This window comes from Centroberyx gerrardi, unplaced genomic scaffold (genome assembly GCF_048128805.1).
Source record: "Centroberyx gerrardi isolate f3 unplaced genomic scaffold, fCenGer3.hap1.cur.20231027 Scaffold_54, whole genome shotgun sequence".
Classification (NCBI taxonomy): Eukaryota; Metazoa; Chordata; class Actinopteri; order Beryciformes; family Berycidae; genus Centroberyx; species Centroberyx gerrardi.
The window spans coordinates 59,640-81,995 of NW_027605188.1; the positions used below are offsets into that span (position 1 = coordinate 59,640).

At 41.7% G+C, this 22,356-nt stretch overlaps 1 protein-coding gene across 1 annotated transcript in view; it reads right to left on the reverse strand.

Annotated features, from left to right (window-relative positions):
- Positions 1–18,339, reverse strand: part of LOC139926209 (retinal guanylyl cyclase 2-like) — a 50,846-nt gene extending 32,507 nt beyond the window's left edge. The window contains exons 1-14 of the mRNA XM_078282268.1: positions 18,099–18,339; positions 17,545–17,775; positions 16,646–16,801; positions 15,852–15,994; positions 13,277–13,432; positions 12,964–13,113; positions 12,469–12,688; positions 12,130–12,207; positions 11,930–12,018; positions 10,919–11,035; positions 10,512–10,595; positions 6,726–6,902; positions 5,000–5,153; positions 4,342–4,485 (exon numbers count right to left, since the gene is read on the reverse strand). Of these exons, the coding sequence (XP_078138394.1) occupies positions 4,342–4,485; positions 5,000–5,153; positions 6,726–6,902; positions 10,512–10,595; positions 10,919–11,035; positions 11,930–12,018; positions 12,130–12,207; positions 12,469–12,688; positions 12,964–13,113; positions 13,277–13,432; positions 15,852–15,994; positions 16,646–16,801; positions 17,545–17,775; positions 18,099–18,339 (2,140 nt within the window). The remainder of the gene's footprint in view (positions 1–4,341; positions 4,486–4,999; positions 5,154–6,725; positions 6,903–10,511; positions 10,596–10,918; positions 11,036–11,929; positions 12,019–12,129; positions 12,208–12,468; positions 12,689–12,963; positions 13,114–13,276; positions 13,433–15,851; positions 15,995–16,645; positions 16,802–17,544; positions 17,776–18,098) is intronic.
- Positions 18,340–22,356: the final 4,017 nt, after the last annotated feature.

Sequence of the window (22,356 nt, forward strand, 5' to 3'; positions counted from 1 at the left end):
AGCAGCTGTTGGGGCAGACCAGCTTTCTTCAGCGTCCTCAGGAAAAACAACCGTTGCTGTGCTTTCTTGACCAGTGCAGTGGTGTTAGTGGACCATGTGAGGTCCTCTGAGATGTGAAAGCCCAGAAACCTGAAGCTGGACACTCTCGCCACTCTGTCTCCGTTGATGAAGACTGGGGTGTACTCGTCATTCCGTGACCTTCCGAAGTTGATGATTAGCTCCTTGGTCTTTGCGATATTGAGGTACAGGTTGTTCTCTGAGCACCAGCTCACCAGGTTCAGCACCTCAGCTCTGTAGGCTGTTTCATCGCTGTTGGAGATCAGCCCAATCACCGTCGTGTCATCTGCAAACTTAACGATGTTGTTAGTGGTGAATGCAGGAACACAGTCGTGAGTGAAGAGAGTAGAGGATGGGGCTCAGTACACATCCTTGTGGTGTGCTAGTACTCAGAGTTATAGTGGAGGACAGGTGGGGGCCCAGTCTCACCGCCTGAGGACGCTCTGACAGAACGTTCAGGATCCAGTTACATAGTGATGAGCTGAGGCCTAGCTGGTGGAGTTTGAAGGTGAGCTTGCTGGGGATGACAGTATTGAAAGCAGAGCTGTAGTCTATGAATAGCATCCTCACATATGTGCTTTGTTTCTCCAGGTGAGTCAGGACAGTGTGAAGGGCCAGAGCGATGGCGTCCTCTGTGGATCTGTTAGTTCTATAGGCGAACTGGTGTGAGTCCAGAGAGGTGGCTTTGATATGGGAGAGGACCAGTCTTTCAAAGCACTTCATTACTGTTGGTGTGAGGGCAACCGGACGATAGTCGCTCAGATTGCTGATGTTTGTTTTCTTCGGCACTGGCACTATGATGGCTGACTTCAGGCACTTGGGGACTGTTGCCAGAGATAGAGCCAGGTTGAAGATACTTGTAAATACCTCAGCTAACTGTTCGGCATAGTCCTTAAGTACCCGTCCTGGAACTCCATCAGGGCCTGCAGCTTTGCGTAGATTGACCCGCAGCTCGTGCTGTACATCATGTGTGCTCAGTGTGAGAACCTGTTCGTCCTCTATGGCCGGGATTCCTACATTTGTCACTGTCCAATGTTGAGCTCATTGGACAGTGTGACATCACTGTGTGGACAGACAGGGTTGCTCTTGATGTCAGTGATAGACCTGATGCCTTGCCACATGCTCCTCGTGTCAGTGCTACTGAAGTGGTCTTCTACACGTTGTCTGTGGATGTCTTTGGCCTTTTTTATGCCTTTTTTCAGATTTGACCTGGCGACAACATATGCTGTAATGTCACCGGATTTAAAAGCATTATTGTGTGCTTTTAAAAAATTTTGTACTTCTGTATTCATCCATGGTTTCTGGTTTGGAAACATCCTTATTTTCTTGTCCACTGTGATGTTATCCACACAGCTGTTGATGTAGAAAAGCACAGTGGCTGTTAGTTACTTCCTCCAAGTCCAGTTCCTGTGCCGTGACTAGCCTGTTGTGCAAACAGGTCCCAGTGGGGACGATCAAAAGAGTCCTGGAGTTGTAGGGTGGCTTCCTCAGGCCATATTTTGACTGTCTTTATTGCAGGTTTGGTCTTGTGGATGAGAGGTCTGTATGCTGGTGTCAGGAACAGTGAAAGACGATCAGATTGTCCCAGGGGTGGGCTGTGGAAAGCTCTGTATGAGTCTTTGACGTTTGTGTACACTTGATCCAGAGTGTTTAAGCCCCTGGTAGGGCACTGCACGTGCTGATGGAATTTATGGAGCACAGATTGTAAGTTGACCTGGTTAAAATCCCCTGCAACAATGAAGGCACCGTCAGGGTGAGCATCCTGCTGTTTAATGATGGACGAATGCAGCTGTGCTAGCGCTAGCTTAGCATTGGCTTGCGGAGGAATATATACAGCCATGATAATAACAACAGAAAACTCCTGAGGCAGATAAAACGGCCTACATTTAAGCAGTAGATATTCCAGATCTGGAGAACAATAACTCTCTACTGCAGTGTGGTTGGTGCACCAGTCATTGTTGATGTAAATACAGAGCCCACCACCCCTGCTCTTACCGGAGTCCTTTGTTTGGTCTGCACGGTGTAGCGACCGGCTCACTAGCTCCACAGCCCCGTCAGGAACCAGCGCACTAAGCCACGTCTCCGTAAAGATCAGCGCGCAGCAGTCCTTGTGATCTCTGTGTGTTGAGCCACAGCCTTACATGTGGAGGAACACGCTTGGCAAAGGTCTGTGCGGAACACTTCGTAGCCTGGCCTGCACCCGGCGCGCCATCCACACTTTTGCCTTCTCTCATGGCGCCACCTCCGTCTCCTTCCAGCTGGCATGGTGACCCACAGAGCTGCTGTTGCTCTGGCTAGCTCTTCCGGAATGCTACCGAAGCCACTAAAGTTGCTACAAACTTGTTGTTCACAGCTTTGTCCGATGTGAAGCAGTTCCGCGTGGCTATATGAACATTGTTTTAACTTTTACTTTGGTGTGTGGCTCCCTCATTGTTACTTCCTTGAGCCAGGTTGTAAGACATTAAAAAAATGAAATTTAAAAAAATTATTTGAATTTTGCCCTTATGGAAATCATTGTAGTCAATGGAAAATATAACAGGTTTTTAAACATCAATTTTTCACTTATGGAGCATTCAATCCTTTTAAAAAATAAATTACACACATCTCTAGGTAAAGTACACAAATTCTCTGAAGCCCGATTTGAGTTTGAGTTCAGGGTAAGTCAGTTTAGTCCAGGGTAGTTCAAGGTAGTCCAGGGTAGTTCAAGGTAATCCAGGGTAGTTCAAGGTAGTGCAGGGTAGTCAAGGGTAGTCAAGGGTAGTCCAGGTTAGTTCAAGGTAGTCCAGGATAGTCAAGGGTAGTTCAAGGTAGTCCAGGATAGTCAAGGGTAGTCCAGGGTAGTCCAGGGCAGTCCAGGGTAGTTCAGAGTAGTCCAGGGTAGTCCAGGGTAGTCCAGGGTAATCCAGGGTAGTTCAAGGTAGTCCAGGGTAGTTCAAGGTAGTCCAGGATAGTGCAGGGTAGTCCAGGATAGTCCAGGGTAGTTCAAAGTCGTCCAGGGTAGTGGAGGGTATTCCAGGGTAGTTCAGAGTAGTCCAGGGTAGTGCAGGGTAGTTCAAGGTAGTCCAGTTTAGTTCAGGGTAGTTCAGGTAGTTCAGGGCAGTTCAGGGTAGTTCGGGTAGTGCAGGATAGTGCAGGGCAGTCCAAGGTAGTCCTAGGTAGTTCAAAGTAGTCCAAGGTAGTTCAGGGTAGTCCAGGGTAGTTCAGGTAGTTCAGGGTCACGTTGTTTAGTTGCAGCTATAATCGCTGTGTGTGTCGAAGTGAAAGACTCAAATCTCTCTCCTATGATCCCAATCTGCAACTTCACGGTTAGATCAGACGTTGGATTTTATCGGGGCTCGTCTTTGCATGATCCTGTGGTTTGCGCTTGTCAAAGACTCAAATCTTAACACCAGTTTTGCCAATGAAAACGGAGACTGCAACAGATTATGCAAGTCCGCAAAAGTAAACATAAGATCCAACGTGCGCAATGCCTGAGCCAGGAAAGAAAAAGAAACATGAATGTGTTCTCAGTCCATGTACATCGCAGCACAAACCACAATTGATGCAAGTTTGCATGTTTATTTTTGGTACCAAAATATTGCAGAAAACAACATTCTCCTGAGTGCAGGCGTAGCACGAAAAATCACATTCTCGTCAGAGAACTGTGTCCGCTTATTCTCAGTCTTGTATATGGTCTGTGGTCTTCAGATCTGTGTTCCGTTGTGTGTGTGCATCACAAGAGACTGGAAATCTACAAATTTCTGTTAACTGTGCGCTGCTCAATCTTTTCATTATCGTTTATGACTGGAAAAATCTTTTAATGTGTCCCCAGCTTTAGTCAGACTGTGAAGCCTCCAGCCAAACCACTTCTCAGATAACTCAACAAGTTCATGATTTGCTATTGGTGTCTAAGGTTGTGAGTTCGAGTCCTGGGTGCTGGAGACTAACAAGCTCAAGCCTAATCAGGCATTTTGCTGTGATCTAGAGACATATTTTCAAAGATATTTCCAGATTTTAATGATAATCTTCATTTTATTACTTCTTTCTCTAAACCTTTCTTTTTCTTTTGTTTTTCTTTTTCCTCTTAAGCTACATCTGGCCAGCCCATCACAACTGTCACTGTACTGTAACTGTTAGTAACTGTTACTGTTACTGTACTGTTACTGTTACTGTTCCTGTTAGTAACTGTTACATAACAGTCACTAGTTTATTTTATCTCCCTTTCTTGTCATCATCAAATCTGGGGAAAGACGAAGGCCGCCCACTAACCCAAACCCTTTCTTCTTGGTTTGGGTTTCTTCTCACCGTGTGGCGGCATGTCCATCATGGCGTAGGGAAGCGTTCGTGAGATCACTTCCTGTATGATGATGGAGAAACTGAACACGTCGCCAGGAAACGTTCCTCCTCTCACCGGGTTCCTCAAGAGCTCCGGAGCCGTCCACAGCAAATCTGAGGTGGACAGACAGGCAGACAGACAGGAGGCAGACAGACAGACAGACAGACAGACCGGCAGAAAGACAGGCAGAGAGACACACAGACAGACAGACAGACAGACAGACAGGAGGCAGACAGGCACACAGACAGGCAGAGAGACAAATAAAAAGACAGGCAAAAAAGACAGACAGACAGGCAGAGAGATATAAAGATAGACAAATAGACAGGCAGGTAGCAAATCGGTTTCTATTAAGTTTCATTCATTCTGTATAGTGGATTGTGTTTTGTTCTATTCTAACATGTTCTACAGTTTTCCATTCTAACATGTTCTAAAGTGTTTTATTTTTTTAGTTAATATTTATTTAATTCAACACTGTTGTAAATCAAATGTATAGTAATACTTAGTTAATGTTAGTTAATGTTGCAGATTGTTCCACTGGTTTCTACAGTGTTTCTCCAGCCAGCATACAGATAGCTGTGTGATGTTTTACTGTTTTTAAATGTTCTACAGTGTTCTAGATGGTTGTACCGTGCAGCTCCTCAGGAAGGCTGAGGTTCTGAGAGTGAAACATCATGGGAAGGCCGTAATCAGTAATTTTCAGAACAAAGCGCCCGTCAACCAGACAGTTTGTAGACTTCAAACGGCCATGACTCAAACCTCGCATATGGAGGTACTTCATCCCCTAAAATACACACAGACAACAACATATTAAATACAATACTGACAGAGAGAGAGAGACAGGCTGAGAGAGAGAGAGACAGGCAGAGAGATAGGGAAACAGGCAGAGAGACAGGCAGAGACAGAGCTTACATGTGGAGGTACCTCATCCCCTAAAATATACACAGACAACAACATATTAAATACAATACTGACAGAGAGAGAGCGAGACAGGCAGAGAGACAGGGAGACAGGCAGAGAGACAGTGAGACAGGCAGAGAGACAGTGAGACAGGCAGAGAGACAGGCAGAGAGACAGTGAAACAGGCAGAGAGACACGGAGACAGGCAGTGAGACAGGCAGAGAGACAGGCAGAGAGACAGGCAGGACTTCATTGTCATTAAAGGCTTCCTGGACTTGCATCCAGATTATGGAGAATTCCTCACAAGTTTGGTAACAGGTTTGTTCATTTATGAAATAGTTTGTATCAGTTGAGAATTATTTGAAAAATCAAGGCCTTTTTGTCTTCCTCTGAGCTGAGAAAGTCATTCACACCTTCATATCTTCATATCTTAAATAATTACAGACCATATAACTCCTGCTGTCTTTACATCGACCTGTCCATAAAAAGACTGACTTCAAAATCCTTCTGTTGGTTTTTAAAGCTTTGCATGGTGTTGCTCCTGGGTTCATGTCTGAACTTCAGTCCCTTGATCAGTGCCGAGGTCCTGGTTAAAACTGATGGAAGATGGGGATTTCACCGTGCCAGCACCAAAATTATAATAACCTTAGAATAACCTTCCCCAAAGCATCAGTTCAGCTGAAAGTTGACATTTTTAAAAGTGGTTTTAAAATCTATTTTTATTCATGGGCTTCTCACTGTGTCTTTGTATGTTTATTTACAAAGCCCTCCTTGGGAGATTACCATTTTACCTTAATTCACTTTTACACTGGAATATCGGAGCCTACCACACGCTCCCGGGACTGTCCAGTGAGGTTCCACATGTCTCTCTGAAAGACTGCTTTTACACTTGGTGCTCCGCAGACTTGTAATATTTTACAGGTTTACTGAAATCTGATTCCCTTGTTCCCTTGGGACAGTTTCAGTCGATGAGATCCACTCTGGTTAACCTTAACTGCACCTGTTTTAATTGATACACTCTTCATATCTCTCATCTGTTCCCTTGTAAGGATGGACTGATCTATGTGATTCTTTTTTAGAATAGTCTTTTTATTTATTTGTTTGTTTATTCATTTATTTTCTCTTTCTTTCTTGTTGCTTGTGACTCTATTGATTTATAATCTTGGCCCCACTGGAAAAGAGCGTCCCAACCCTCAGTGTGTCTCCTGAGAAATAAATAAAGGTTGATGATGTGTTCGTTTACGCTCTGCTTGTACTTTACTTTTCACCAAACTCTTAATTGTGCTGTTGATGTCCACCCTGTCTCCTTTCCAAGTTCTGTAATCTCCTCCATTTTGTAAAGCACGTTAGTCCACACTGGCTTTATGTTCTTTTAGTGCTATATAAAGTTGATTGGACTAGTTATTGTTATTATTAGTAACGGTGGTATTATTAGTGGCAGTGGTGGCAGTAGTACCTTGATGAGGTCTGTTAATAAGGAGGACTTGAACATCCAGTCCAGTCTCATGTTGGAGTCGGCCAGCAGGTCGGCCAGACTCCCGCGAGGACAATGTTCCATCACCATGGCGAAGATCCCCGAGTCCAGGAAGAGACCGAGGTACAGGTTCAGATTCTCATGACGCATTTCCCTGAACTGAAGGAGAAAATATACTGTTAAATATACTGTTGATATACTGTCAATATACTGTCAATATACTGTTGATATACTGTCAATATACTGTCAATACAGAGGTTCAGATTCTCATGACGCATTTCCCTGAACTGAAGGAGAAAATATACTGTTAAATATACTGTTGATATACTGTCAATATACTGTCAATATACTGTTGATATACTGTCAATATACTGTCAATACAGAGGTTCAGATTCTCATGACGCATTTCCCTGAACTGAAGGAGAAAATATACTGTTAAATATACTGTTGATATACTGTCAATATACTGTCAATATACTGTTGATATACTGTCAATATACTGTCAATATACTGTCAATACAGAGGTTCAGATTCTCATGATGCATTTCCCTGAACTGAAGGAGAAAATATACTGTTAAATATACTGTTGATATACTGTCAATATACTGTTAAATATGCTGTTGATATACTGTCAATATACTGTTGATATACTGTCAATATACTGTCAATATACTGTCAATACAGAGGTTCAGATTCTCATGACGCATTTCCCTGAACTGAAGGAGAAAATATACTGTTAAATATACTGTTGATATACTGTCAATATACTGTTGATATACCGTTGATATACTGTCAATACAGAGGTTCAGATTCTCATGACGCATTTCCCTGAACTGAAGAAGGGAGGGAAAATATACTGTTAAATACAATGTCAATATACTGTTAACTATACTGTTAACTATACTGTCAATATACTGTTAACTATACTGTCAATATACTGTTAACTATACTGTCAATATACTGTTAACTATACTGTCAATATACTGTTAACTATACTGTTAACTATACTATTAACTATACTGTCAATATACTGTTAACTATACTGTTAACTATACTATTAACTATACTGTTAACTATACTGTCAATATACTGTTAACTATACTGTTAACTATACTATTAACTATACTGTTAACTATACTGTCAATATACTGTTAACTATACTGTTAACTATACTGTCAATATACTGTTAACTATACTGTTAACTATACTATTAACTATACTGTTAACTATACTGTCAATATACTGTTAACTATACTGTTAAATATACTGTCAATATACTGTTAACTATACTGTCAATATACTGTTAACTATACTGTTAAATATACTGTCAATATACTGTTAACTATACTGTCAATATACTGTTAACTATACTGTCAATATACTGTTAACTATACTGTTAAATATACTGTCAATATACTGTTAACTATACTGTCAATATACTGTTAACTATACTGTTAACTATACTATTAACTATACTGTCAATATACTGTTAACTATACTGTTAACTATACTATTAACTATACTGTCAATATACTGTTAACTATACTGTTAACTATACTATTAACTATACTGTTAACTATACTGTCAATATACTGTTAACTATACTGTTAACTATACTATTAACTATACTGTTAACTATACTGTCAATATACTGTTAACTATACTGTCAATATACTGTTAACTATACTGTTAACTATACTATTAACTATACTGTCAATATACTGTTAACTATACTGTTAACTATACTATTAACTATACTGTCAATATACTGTTAACTATACTGTTAACTATACTATTAACTATACTGTTAACTATACTGTCAATATACTGTTAACTATACTGTTAACTATACTATTAACTATACTGTTAACTATACTGTCAATATACTGTTAACTATACTGTTAACTATACTGTCAATATACTGTTAACTATACTGTTAACTATACTATTAACTATACTGTTAACTATACTGTCAATATACTGTTAACTATACTGTTAAATATACTGTCAATATACTGTTAACTATACTGTCAATATACTGTTAACTATACTGTTAAATATACTGTCAATATACTTTTAACTATACTGTTAAATATACTGTCAATATACTGTTAACTATACTGTTAACTACACTGTCAATATACTGTTAACTATACTGTCAATATACTGTTAACTATACTGTCAATATACTGTTAACTATACTGTTAAATATACTGTCAATATACTGTTAACTATACTGTCAATATACTGTTAACTATACTGTTAAATATACTGTCAATATACTGTTAACTATACTGTCAATATACTGTTAAGTATACTGTCAATATACTGTGAACGATACTGTTAAATATACTGTCAATATACTGTTAACTATACTGTCAATATACTGTTAACTATACTGTTAACTATACTGTCAATATACTGTTAACTATACTGTCAATATACTGTTAACTATACTGTTAACTATACTGTCAATATACTGTTAACTATACTGTTAACTATACTGTCAATATACTGTTAAAGGATAAGGCTGGTGTTTTTTAATGCATTGCTTACCGTCAAGAAATCCTATGAAAATAACAAAATCAACAATGCGTTTGCTCTATTCCCGTTACTTTCTGATTTCACACGTTCCCTTTAGCCTTCAACCCGGAAGTCATTGGCTCCAATTGTAAGCTAAAAACCTTGAAATACAGCTCACAAAGACATAGTTTACATTTTAAAAATCTCTAACTGTTACCATGAAAAGTCAGACTGTTGTAGTTATTACCAAATCAAATTCAAACGGGAACAAATTCTTCATTACGCCGGGGACTATTTTCTGTGTTACGGAACTACTTTCCTGAGATGGAAAACGTGTTTACGGTCGGCTTATTAAGTCGTTTGAGGAAAAAGTCGGCCGGCCCGGTGCATCGTGATGATGAAATATGCTGCAGAGCAGCAGCATGGCTCTGTGACGGGTTTTTAATAGTTTTTAATACAATGCAGTTCTCTGGCTGCTGGGACATGAGGCTGCACTGGGCACCGCTACATGGACCAGACTTGTTAGCAAAACAAAATCATTGCTGATTTTGTTATTTTCATAGGATTTGTTGACGGTAAGAAATGAATTAAAAAACACCAGCCTTATCCTTTAACTATACTGTTAACTATACTGTCAATATACTGTTAACTACACTGTTAATTATAACTATACTGTCAATATACTGTTAACTATACTATCAACATATTGTTAACTATACTGTCAATATACTGTTAACTATACTATCAATATATTGTTAACTATACTGTCAATATACTGTCAATATACTGTTAACTATACTGTCAATATACTCAATAGAGATTCAGAAGAAATCTATATTTACCATGTGCGCTTTTGAGTTTTATGTGTTTAGTATTTGTTTATTGTGTTTAGTATGTCTTTATTGTGTGTTTAGTGTTCATTTAATAGGTGCTTCATATGATCTTAGTATGTGTTTGTGTGTTTAATGTGTATTTATTGTGTGTTTATTGTGTGTTTATTGTGATTAGTATGTGTTTAGTGTGTTTAGCATGTGTTTATTGTGTGTTTAGCATGTTTATTGTGTTTTGTATGTGTTTATCGTGTGTTTAGTGTGGGATTATTATGTGGATTGTATCTGTCTAGTGTTCGTTTAATAGGTGGTTCATATGATTTTAGTATGTGTTTATTGTCTGGTTAATGTGTGTTTACTGTGTGTTTACTGTGTGTTTACTGTGTGTTTACTGTTTGTTTAATGGCCATCTTACATTGCTGAACAGATTCTGGGTGCTTTGATTGACAGCTGTCATCGTCTTTCCTTCTGGAATCTTCTTCAGCCACACCCAGTCGCCCTGGCAACAACACAGCCAATGACAAAGCTTTGTGTGAGTAAATATGGTTTACTGTCTGTGGACAGACAGACAGAGAGACAGACAGAGAGACAGACAGAGATAGACAGAGAGACAGACAGACAGACAGACAGACAGGTAGACAGACAGACAGGTAGACAGACAGAGAGACAGACAGACAGAGAGAGAGAGACAGAGAGACAGGCAGACAGGCAGACAGACAGGTAGACAGACAAAGAGACAGACAGACAGAGAGATAGACAGACAGGCAGACAGACAGATAGACAGACAGACAGACAGACAGACAGACAGACAGACAGACGTACCTCCAGTATTCCTATATTGGAGCTCTCAGGTGTCGTCAGAATGTAGCTTCGTGCGATCGAGCGGAACGGAGTTTTAATTTCCAGAAGACTTCTCATGATCGACTCGTCATTCAGTTTCTACACAACAACAACAACATCATCATCAACAACATCAACATCATCAACATCAACAACAACATCATCAACATCAACATCAACAACATCAACAACATCAACAACATCAACAACAACAACAGAGTACCAGGCAACAACAGAGTACCAGGCATTTAGTTGAATGTGGTTATACAGGGAATTGAACCCTAACCCTCAGTGGCGCCTTGCTCTACACATTTATCTGCACAGTGGAATCTTTTTTCTCAGTTGGTTTTGTGAGATTCACGACACTGAGGTCATTTCATATAACATGAAAACTCACATGAAGACTGAAAATAAGTTCAGTGTGATGACTTTTTTCCTCATCCCATGGAAACATTTGTATTTCTTTATGATGATTTTGTTTTCCATTAGTCTGTCACTTTGTTTTTTGTATTTGTGATGCCAAAAACTGGAACCACATTGACACTGTAAAGTAAAACAAACATACTCTCTAGACTAGACAGCCATACTAGACTAACTGTGTACTATCAAACAACAGATCCACAGTAAAGCGGGCGCTGCAGTGTCGACGCCTGCAGTTACTGTTTCCTGGGTCAATGTGTAACAGCTAACAAAAGGCTTTTCTTTATAGACGAATATCTGCTGTTTGGGTTGACCTCCGTCCTTTGTGACAAAACTACAATGTTTTGCCAGTTTTAGTGTTGACAGTTGCATCAACTGTCAAAATTACCTCATTCAGAATTGCATTAAACAATTGACAAAAGCTGTAAGATACTCTAGAATAGCACCTAGTCTGTTAGCACCTAGCCTGTTAGCACCCAGCCTGTTAGCACTATCTAAAGTAAGTTCTACAGCCTTAGGAATGAACAGTAGCTAGTTAGGTAAAGTAAATAAGGAGGAAAAGTGTTTCCTAACCTTTCTGCTGATCTGAGTGTCGATGAAGACAATGTCATCCAAAGTTAGGATTAATTTAGTGGTGTTCCCTCTCCTTCTGTGTTTTCTGTTGAGACAGACAGGCAGACAGACAGACAGACAGACAGACAGGGTGAAATATATTCAGTAGTGATCGTGAAGTTTTAATAAATGTGTGCGTGTGTGTATGTGTGTGTGTTCTAACCTGACCCAGTAGAGAGAAGCTCCAATCAGCACACACAGCAACAGGAACAGGAACAACAGAGTCACCATCTCCAAACCTACACAGACAGTGAAATAACCTACCTACAGTTAAATAGTTCCATTATGACATCATAAGTTACGTCATGCGTCATGAGTCCAGCTATATCTCTAATGATACTTTTTCTGCATATTGTGAGAAGCGTGACTGACTAACCTCCTTCTAACTTAGGTTTTAAGCCATGCCCTGCCCCGCCCTGTCCCAGCCTGCCCCGCCCCAGCCTGCCCCGCCCCACCCTGCCCCACCACGCCCCGCCAGCCCCAGCGGTGTTTGAACGCACCTCCGGTACAGGCATCATCTGGACTGAACCAACAGAAGCTGGCAGATGAGGGTTTCCCTCCAGGGAAGATGAAGGACCGGCCCAGGGGTCTCAGTCCTCCAACAGTTCCATGTGTGTGTGTTGGAGCAAGTGTGTGTGTTGGTACGAGTCGGTCTCCATCACAGTCCAATACCACATACCTGGCCTGCAGTCCCCGCCCCTCCTGACCGCCGTACAGCATCTAGGAAAAGGTTCAGACCAAAGACTGTGTAGCCGACATTTAATGATAACCAAACCAGTCTAGCTGATATGAGATAATAACCAAACGACAAACAATCTGAGTTCTACCACAATATGGACCAATGAAATAATCTAAAATGATCAGCTGACTTTTTAGTAAACAGTTTCTACCAGACCGTAGGGCGAACAGCAGAAAGAGGATTTAAGATTTATTTAGATGTGGTACAACATTCTACCCACTGAAAAGCATTTAGTTTAAGATTTAATGTTGCTGACCTGATTGAAGCCACGGAACTCAAAGCCTCCTTCTGATTGGACCAGCTGATCACCTGTAACCCAGCGCCCACCCCCTGCCTGGCGACGCTCCTCCACCGCCTTAGCAACAAAGTACACCATGTTAAAGATGGTTCCAAAGAGAGGAGAGACCTGCGGAAAAATCAAACAAAAATAATGTCACATTGCATTATATATATTATATTATATGTGCTTTGACAAATATGGTATTTGGATTTGGGACCATCCCTACTGTATGTGTATGTATAGTGTGTGTTGTAATGTGTGTGTTTAGCATGTCTTGCTGTGTGTGTACCTCAGTTGCAGCTACAGCAGACCGAATCTCCCTGTTGAGTTGAGCTTGGCGGAACGCCTCGTAGAAACTTTGGTCCGACTCCATGGTAACCGTCAAAACAGAACTGTAGGCGTGGCGAAGCTGCGTGCTATTGGTCAGCTGATGGAACACTGTGTCCTGATTGGACAGACAGAAGAGAGAAGATCATTATTTTAACATCCAGGAAACATGGAAGAAAGAGGGAACCAAACAGGTGAATTCAGCATGTTACTATGGCAACCACTGTGTTGTAGAGCAGTGTTTCACAACACAGTCCTCAAGTATCCAATGTCCTGCAAATTTTCCCTCTACTCTTGCACACCTGATTCAATTAAGGGCCAAACATTCTCATGATACCTTATATATTGAATTTGGAAGTTACATCTAAAATTAATATACTAAATTAAATAAGCTTGAAGTTGTCAATTTCAATCAAATTCAGCCAAAATGTGTGCCTTATATTGTATGCTGTCACTGTCCAAAGTGCTGCACCCTGGACAGAGACAGCAGCCTCCAGTCCTCTTGGTACCAGTTCAACACCTGGACAGAGACAGCAGCCTCCAGTCCTCTTGGTACCAGTTCAACACCTGGACAGAGACAGCAGCCTCCAGTCCTGTTAGTACCAGTTCATCACCCTGGACAGAGACAGCAGCCTCCAGTCCTGTTGGTACCAGTTCAACACCCTGGACAGAGACAGCCTCCAGTCCTCTTGGTACCAGTTCAACACCCTGGACAGACAGCCTCCAGTCCTCTTGGTACCAGTTCAACACCCTGGACAGACAGCCTCCAGTCCTGTTGGTACCAGTTCAACACCTGGACAGAGACAGCAGCCTCCAGTCCTCTTGGTACCAGTTCAACACCTGGACAGAGACAGCAGCCTCCAGTCCTCTTGGTACTAGTTCAACACCTGGACAGAGACAGCAGCCTCCAGTCCTGTTAGTACCAGTTCATCACCCTGGACAAAGACAGCAGCCTCCAGTCCTCTTGGTACCAGTTCAACACCTTGGACAGAGACAGCCTCCAGTCCTGTTAGTACCAGTTCAACACCCTGGACAGAGACAGCATCCTCCAGTCCTGTTAGTACCAGTTCATCACCCTGGACAGAGACAGCAGCCTCCAGTCCTCTTGGTACCAGTTCAACACCCTGGACAGACAGCCTCCAGTCCTCTAGGTACCAGTTCAACACCTGGACAGAGACAGCAGCCTCCAGTCCTGTTAGTACCAGTTCAACACCCTGGACAGAGACAGCATCCTCCAGTCCTGTTAGTACCAGTTCATCACCCTGGACAGAGACAGCAGCCTCCAGTCCTGTTGGTACCAGTTCAACACCCTGGACAGAGACAGCCTCCAGTCCTCTTGGTACCAGTTCAACACCCTGGACAGACAACCTCCAGTCCTCTTGGTACCAGTTCAACACCCTGGACAGACAGCCTCCAGTCCTGTTGGTACCAGTTCAACACCTGGACAGAGACAGCAGCCTCCAGTCCTCTTGGTACCAGTTCAACACCTGGACAGAGACAGCAGCCTCCAGTCCTCTTGGTACTAGTTCAACACCTGGACAGAGACAGCAGCCTCCAGTCCTGTTAGTACCAGTTCATCACCCTGGACAGGGACAGCAGCCTCCAGTCCTCTTGGTACCAGTTCAACACCTTGGACAGAGACAGCCTCCAGTCCTGTTAGTACCAGTTCAACACCCTGGACAGAGACAGCATCCTCCAGTCCTGTTAGTACCAGTTCATCACCCTGGACAGAGACAGCAGCCTCCAGTCCTGTTAGTACCAGTTCAACACCCTGGACAGAGACAGCCTCCAGTCCTCTTGGTACCAGTTCAACACCCTGGACAGACAGCCTCCAGTCCTCTTGGTACCAGTTCAACACCTGGACAGAGACAGCAGCCTCCAGTCCTGTTAGTACCAGTTCAACACCCTGGACAGAGACAGCATCCTCCAGTCCTGTTAGTACCAGTTCATCACCCTGGACAGAGACAGGAGCCTCCAGTCCTGTTGGTACCAGTTCATCACCCTGGACAGAGACAGCAGCCTCCAGTCCTGTTGGTACCAGTTCATCACCCTGAACAGAGACAGCCTCCAGTCCTGTTGGTACCAGTTCAACACCCTGGACAGACAGCAGATAGCACACATCGAACTACATTGAACACCAAAATTATGTAATTACAAATAGTACTGATAATACATCCAAGGCCAAGACTGTTAGGCTTCACCTCTTGAACCTGAACTTTGCATTTGAAATGAATGCTTCAGTAAACTCCTCTGACCAATATAGTATTTGATCCATGTAGTTTGGACCTATAGAATTTGAATTAGACCGTTCCTGCAAAAACATTGTCTCACTTCCAAAAGCAGTATGTAACTTCCAAAAACAATATATTAATTTGGGAAGTAATCACAATTGACTGCATAAATCATTAAGTCAGGAGCTTCCCAATTGAAATGTTAGATTCAGGAATGTCCCCTGATCAACATAGTCTTAGTTCCATGTAGTTTGAACAAATAGAATTTGAGTAATTGAAGTATTGGGTTAGGGTTAGGTACAGTACCTGGTAAGGCATGGCGTACAGCAGGGCATCGTAGGGAATGAACACATAACCATCTGAAACCATCCCCATGTCCAAAGCAGCCAACAGGAGCGACATCTGGTCCTCTCCACCAATCAAGACCGAGCTCATACACATGATAACCACTGCAAAAAACAAAAAATCCACATTTTAAACGCATTTGGATCAACCAACACAATATTCTACCTCTGACTGTGATGGTAACCCAATGCCTCATTACACAAGGAGACAGATCTGCTGACATTTGCTTGTCTGACCAGTTTACTCTATTGACTTTGTGAGGTTTGTGTGTGCGATAGTGTGCGACTTCCATGGCCACATGATCTTGTGAGGTTTGGTAATGCGGAAGCTAACTACAATGGAGGAAGACTTGATTTGCACTGAATAATGGATCTCTGTTCATTTGTCCAGTCTTAGTAAACTGTAGACCAATGTAGTGGGTGCAAGGCTAATGTAGATCCAGTAGGGATCACACCTTGGTCTCCTTTATCGTGACTTAACATGACTTAATTTATGACATTTCAATCCACACTGGATCTTCTTCAGGTCAGATTAAACACAACAGACCTCCAGCCCATATAGAGATAAAGGAGATCAAGGTGTATGACCAGTCTTAGTAAATACCTTGCAGGATTGCACCAGCACTTCCTTTTGCACTGCTCCTCATGTTCTCATGTTCTCATGTTATCCATGTTACTATTTCCAGGCCATTATCTCTCTCCCATTCTCTCTCTCTTTGAAGACACACACACACACACACACTCTTTCACTCTTACCTTTGACCTTGTCAGCCTCTCTGATGGCTCTCAGTGCCTGTCGAGGTCCTTCCCCCTTTTTAGTTTCCATGGTAACCACTGGACCAACTGGCAGGCCCAGAGCTCTGAGGGCCGAAGCCACTTCCTGCCCTGTGCTCTCCCATAGGTCAGTTGGAGCTGAAGACCACACCCACACAAGGAAAAACAGAAACACATTCAACCGGTTCTCAGTATGCTACGCTAGTATTATCCACAGAGCAACATTAGTGGGTTAGCTAGCTAACTTGGGGCTTAACTCTTTTCAGAGGCTTAGAGTTGATTGGTGATGGTCTGTGTGTAACTTCCTGCAACAACTCAACTCTTGCGAGACTTAACCGAGACTTGGTTACACACAGACCGGATCAAGCGAAAGGTAAAGAAAAACAATTCATTTCTCTGTAGGGTCCTTTCCACAATGTTGTCAGACACTTATAATAACAATCTGAGCCTGTCAGTGGCAAAAACAAGAACTTTTAGTGGACGTACATTGACGGTGCGATTTGCCCCATCGGATTACATTGCAGCCCGTTTCGCGGCTGCCGGCTGAAGCGATCTCACTCAATACTGGACCAATTTCAAAATTTTTTGGAAAATAGGGTCCAGGTTGAAAAATACCGAAGTTACCCTTTAAAATGAAAACCTGCATGTTTTCAGCCATGGAGCATGGGTCCAAACCCCAGCTCTAGACCACGCCTACTTACAAGAGACCACGCCTACGTATAATAGACCACGCCTACTTATAATAGACCACGCCCACTTATAATAGACCACGCCTACTTACAATAGACCACACCTACTTACAAGAGACCACGCCTACTTACAAGAGACCACGCCTACTTACAAGAGACCACACCTACTTAAAAGAGACCACGCCTACTTACATGAGATCACGCCCACATGGGCCCAGCGGAAGAACCTCAGGACTGTGAACAGAACCCTGCTGGGAGGGGTGATGGGTGGCAGGCTGGGCCAAACAGCATCCAGACAGCCAGGTGAGGCCAACCCCGCCTCCCAATGTTGAGCCAATAAAGAGGCAGCGTGGCAAAGAACAGGGTTAAAAGGTCCAATGTAGGCATGACCATATCCTTCCATGTCACCTAGCTGGGTTAGAGCTGAAACAATACAAAGTTCAGAGGTCAGAATTAGGCCTAACCTGTTGATAAGATAAAAAGACACAAATGAATTGGACAAATATTATTTAATGGGAATTGAAAAATGACACTTATACATCATTCTTAAAGTGAACATGCATTTGGCGTGAAGTGACATAGAAGTTATGAAAATCGTCAGTAAAAGTATTTATTTTTTGTTAAGTCAGTCAATTAGTCTTAGATCAACTAATCTTTAGAAACAGTGCAGCCTTCATCCATAAATCTGATATTGAACCACCATCCACAGACAATTACTTATCTAGCTATATATTTAGCCAACTCACCTTTAGAAACAGAGCAGTCTTCTTCCAGAAGGTTGATATCATACCAGTATCCTCTGCTTAGGCCGCTGTCACTCCGTAACCGTGACAGCGCCAGGTTGGCTGCAGCCGTTGGCAACGCCCTGGAGAACATGGGGTCACATGACCATGGGCCAATCAGAGCCAGCTTGAAGGTCACCGTCCAAACTTCTGGTATGCATAGAAACCACAGACACACCCCTAGCAACCACCTGGGCAGCAGCATCCTGACGGCTCTGCAAAAGAAAAAAAAAACACTGTTCAAGCTGAAAGTTTTTTATCTTCCGTTTGTAGCTGTTGAGGTTTTGTTTGTGTTTAGAGCTGAAGCTCATAAGACGAAGAGTAAAACTACAACAACTGAGCAACAAGACAGAGCGACTTGAAGACGGAACACATCCTATATCTGATCTAGTGACATCAGAACATATGATCTCAGAACGTTCCCCATATAATAGAAAATATGAGAATATGATCTAGAAATGTTCTTGTTGGAACACAAAATATGATCCAGTAACATTGCTCGTGGAACTGAAAACATGATCCTGTAATGTTCTCAGTCGAACAGAGAATATGATCCTGTAATGTTCTCAGTAGAACAGAGAATATGATCCTGTAATGTTCTCAGCGGAACAGAAACACGGTCATGTAATGTTCCACTTCCAGTGGCTTTAGCTTCTGTATGCTGGGTCAGGGCCAGGTCAACAGCTGAGGGCAGGATTGTGTGTGTGTGTGTGTGTGTGTGTGTGTGTGTCTCTAATCCAGGTTTGTAGGATATTTCTAGCTGTGAAGCAGTTTCTACCCTCATTTGAGGATTACAGTCGAGTCAGCAACTCAACACAGTGGTTACCATAGCGACTCAGGACCAGCACTACAGTATAATCTAATGTTGTAACCACAGTGACATGGGACCATGTTACCATGGTGACAAGTGACTCCTTTTAATTTACATGCCAATCATTTAGCCGATTCTCTTATTGAGAGAGCAGGTTGGGCTCAGTGCCTTGGTCCAAAGAAAGTCTGTGACAAGACAACCAGGTTAGTACTGAAATACTGTCCACTGAGTCTGTGACAAGACAACCAGGTTGGTACTGAAATACTGTCCACTGAGTCTGTGAGCAGACAACCAGGTTAGTACTGAAATACTGTTGACTGTCCACTGCAAGTTAGTAGGAAATTAGTCGGGCATGAAATTAAGTCCAGAACAGGAAGCACTAGCCCGGTTGGCCAGTGAGACTGGGCAGCAGGTTCTCAATCCCATGCATGAACCTGAATCTGAACACATGAATCTACATATAACCATTCATTGCACGATGCATCGTCTAGAGCTTTTAAAGCCGTGATATTCTCCTCAGCAGCTTGTTCTGCTTTTACCAGCAGAGTGCAGCCAACCGAGCACACAAGTTGTTGGACAAGCGACCCTAACCCTAATCTAACCTAACCTAACCTAACCTAACCTAACCTAAACCTAACCTTAAAGGAATAGTTCACCCAAAAATGAAAATTCTGTCATCATCTACTCACCCTCATGCCAGTTGAAACACAGGTGAAGTTTGTCCATATAACACACAGGGAGGCTGCACCACAACTCCATAGCAGCCTTCTCCAAAACAACTGAAGTCAGTGGGGACCAGTTCTTCAGAGCTCCAAAAACACCTACAGTATATTTACACCATAATTTAGTGCAAATCTTAACTACAGCTGATTGATTTGCTACAAATCATGGTGTATAGGTCTTTCTATTCACAGTGTGATTGTTTGGCTGTTTATGTTTTGGAACTCTAAAGAACAGAGCCTTGTTCCATAAAGCCAGTTTACCAAATAAGCCAGGCTTCTCTCGGTTAGTCTGATTCATTTTCAGTTGATTCGGTTCCATAAAGCAAATTCAACATAGTTCAAGCTCAGTTACTATGGCAACTTATGCTGGGAAACTAACCTGGTCCGGGGCAGCTAACTGTCAGGCTAAGCCTGAGTTGTTGCTTAACCAGAGTTCCTGTAACACTGACCCGACGGGAAAGCCATGATTTTACCACTGACTTTCTGGCATGCTGCCATATTATTTTACTTTATTAACCACTATCAGTCAAAAAATTAAAGTTAATAGAAAATCAACTTAAATAAATAATAAATAATAAATTAAATAAATTATACAATGATAAATTATAACCTAACCCTAACCCTTAAGATATAGACCTACGTGTTTAATTATATGGTATGTGATATCAAACATTTAGGCTTATGCTACATAAAATATGTCTCAATCTAAATTACCCCGACAGAATGAGAATAGCTACATAAATAGTTAACAGTACAATTGCAAAAAATTATATTGACCAGAAATGTAGTATCTAAATCCATATGCCTCTATCCTCTATTAGCCCGATAGGAAACCATGTTTAAAAATGTATTGGTTAATGTATTGGTTAATACATTTAAAACAATGTCAAAAAGTAAACTTAGATGTGTTTAGTGGGTGTATGGTTTTTCAATCAATACAGTAAAGGTCTCTAAATAAGGACCTCAACCCATGTGTCATTCTTTATCAGTCATGGCGTGTCCTTTCATTGATGAGTACTAGGTGTCATGGATTCAAACGCTGTTCCCCCCTCTGTTCCCCCCTCTGTTCCCTCAGTGACCGGCCTCCCCCTGTTCAGCTCCAAGGCCAGCTCCTCTGCAGGAGTTCAGTGTGCTGGTGGTGCCCCCCCCCCTCCCTCTCCCCCTCCCCCGGTGCCAGCAATATCACTCTTCTTTTTTGCAGCTGCAATTAATAAACATTATGAGATTGGACAGTTCTAGCATCAAGCTGATTATGCTTAAGTGCTTATATAGACTATAGGCATACTTACCATTCTGAACAATATTTTTATATTTAGTTTTCACCCCCCCCCCCCCCCCCCCCCCCCCCGCATTAAAAAAAGTTTCATTTGTTGAAATCATTCATCAAATATACTTATTACACAGCTTTGTTGAATACTCAATTCTGATTGGTCAATTACGGCATTCTGCCGGTCTGTTATTTCTGAATAGCAGACCGCTGCTATGAATAACAGACCGTTGCTATGGACGCAGTTCTGATCGTAGACTCTGGAGGAACACGTCCAATCATATAAATCCACAGAAAGAAGTCCGGTAAATTTAACAGTTAATTTAAATTTAACGTCAGCTCATTCGCGACACCCTGTGGCAAAAAAACGTTAGCTTTCCGTTACTCCATCAGAAAACCATGGAAGATTTTTTCTAATACTAATTTTAATATATTTGGAGAGCACGAAACTTTCGATTAATAGTTAATGGCTGAACTGTCCCCAGTAAAGAAAAGAAAAAGAGAACAAGAAAACAGCACAGAAAAAGCAAGAGAGGTTAAAAGACACAAAGAGCTGGACGACAGAGAAATCGACAAAATTGAAGAAGACAGACTGAAGTAAACACTAAATGGAACATGGTATGGGTTATGGCGGTGTTTAAAGACTGGTTGACCAGCTGGTTTGACGGGTCATCATCGTTTCCACTACAGAGTTTACGTTGCTATGGACGCAGTTCCAACCGTAGAATCTAACAGACTATTTTTTGTAGCGGAAGCAATAAAATCATTTTTAAATCAATAAAATCATTTTTAAATCAATAAAATCATTTTTAAATCAATATTTTGTGTCAAATTATTGCTTTCTTTAGTAAGTAGCCGTGTAATAAGCAGGATAATGTACAGCGAGCGGGTCATTATTTATTTCACAATAATGACCCGCTCGCTGTACATTATCCCTTACATAATATATTACGTATATATTAAACGAGTGAACATGTAGGCTATACATTTGCAGCCTTGAGGTTTAATATCTATGTATTCTTGTATAAGATATTTTAATAACCTACAGGTTTTCTGTTCTTACTAACTGTTTGAATGTATTGTGCCCAAGATTTAATTTGGTTGTATCAAAATATTTTATTACATTTTAACTTAGTTGCTACTTACGCATTCAATTGATCAGCAATTTCTTGCCAGGCTTTCTCTCTTGTTTTGTTTATGGCAGCTGTATTACCTTTTTTGGTTATTATATGTTTCATTTCTTCATATATTTCTACTAATAAGCGCAGCTCGGTGGCCGTGAACATCGCCTCTCTCTCTTTACCGTTGCTTTTTGCCATGGTGTATCGATGTGATCCATGATCGACCGCTCGGGCTGCTTAAGAATGGTGTGCACACGCAATTATCTTGACTACTTGAACCTGTCTTGAATTAGTCTGATTG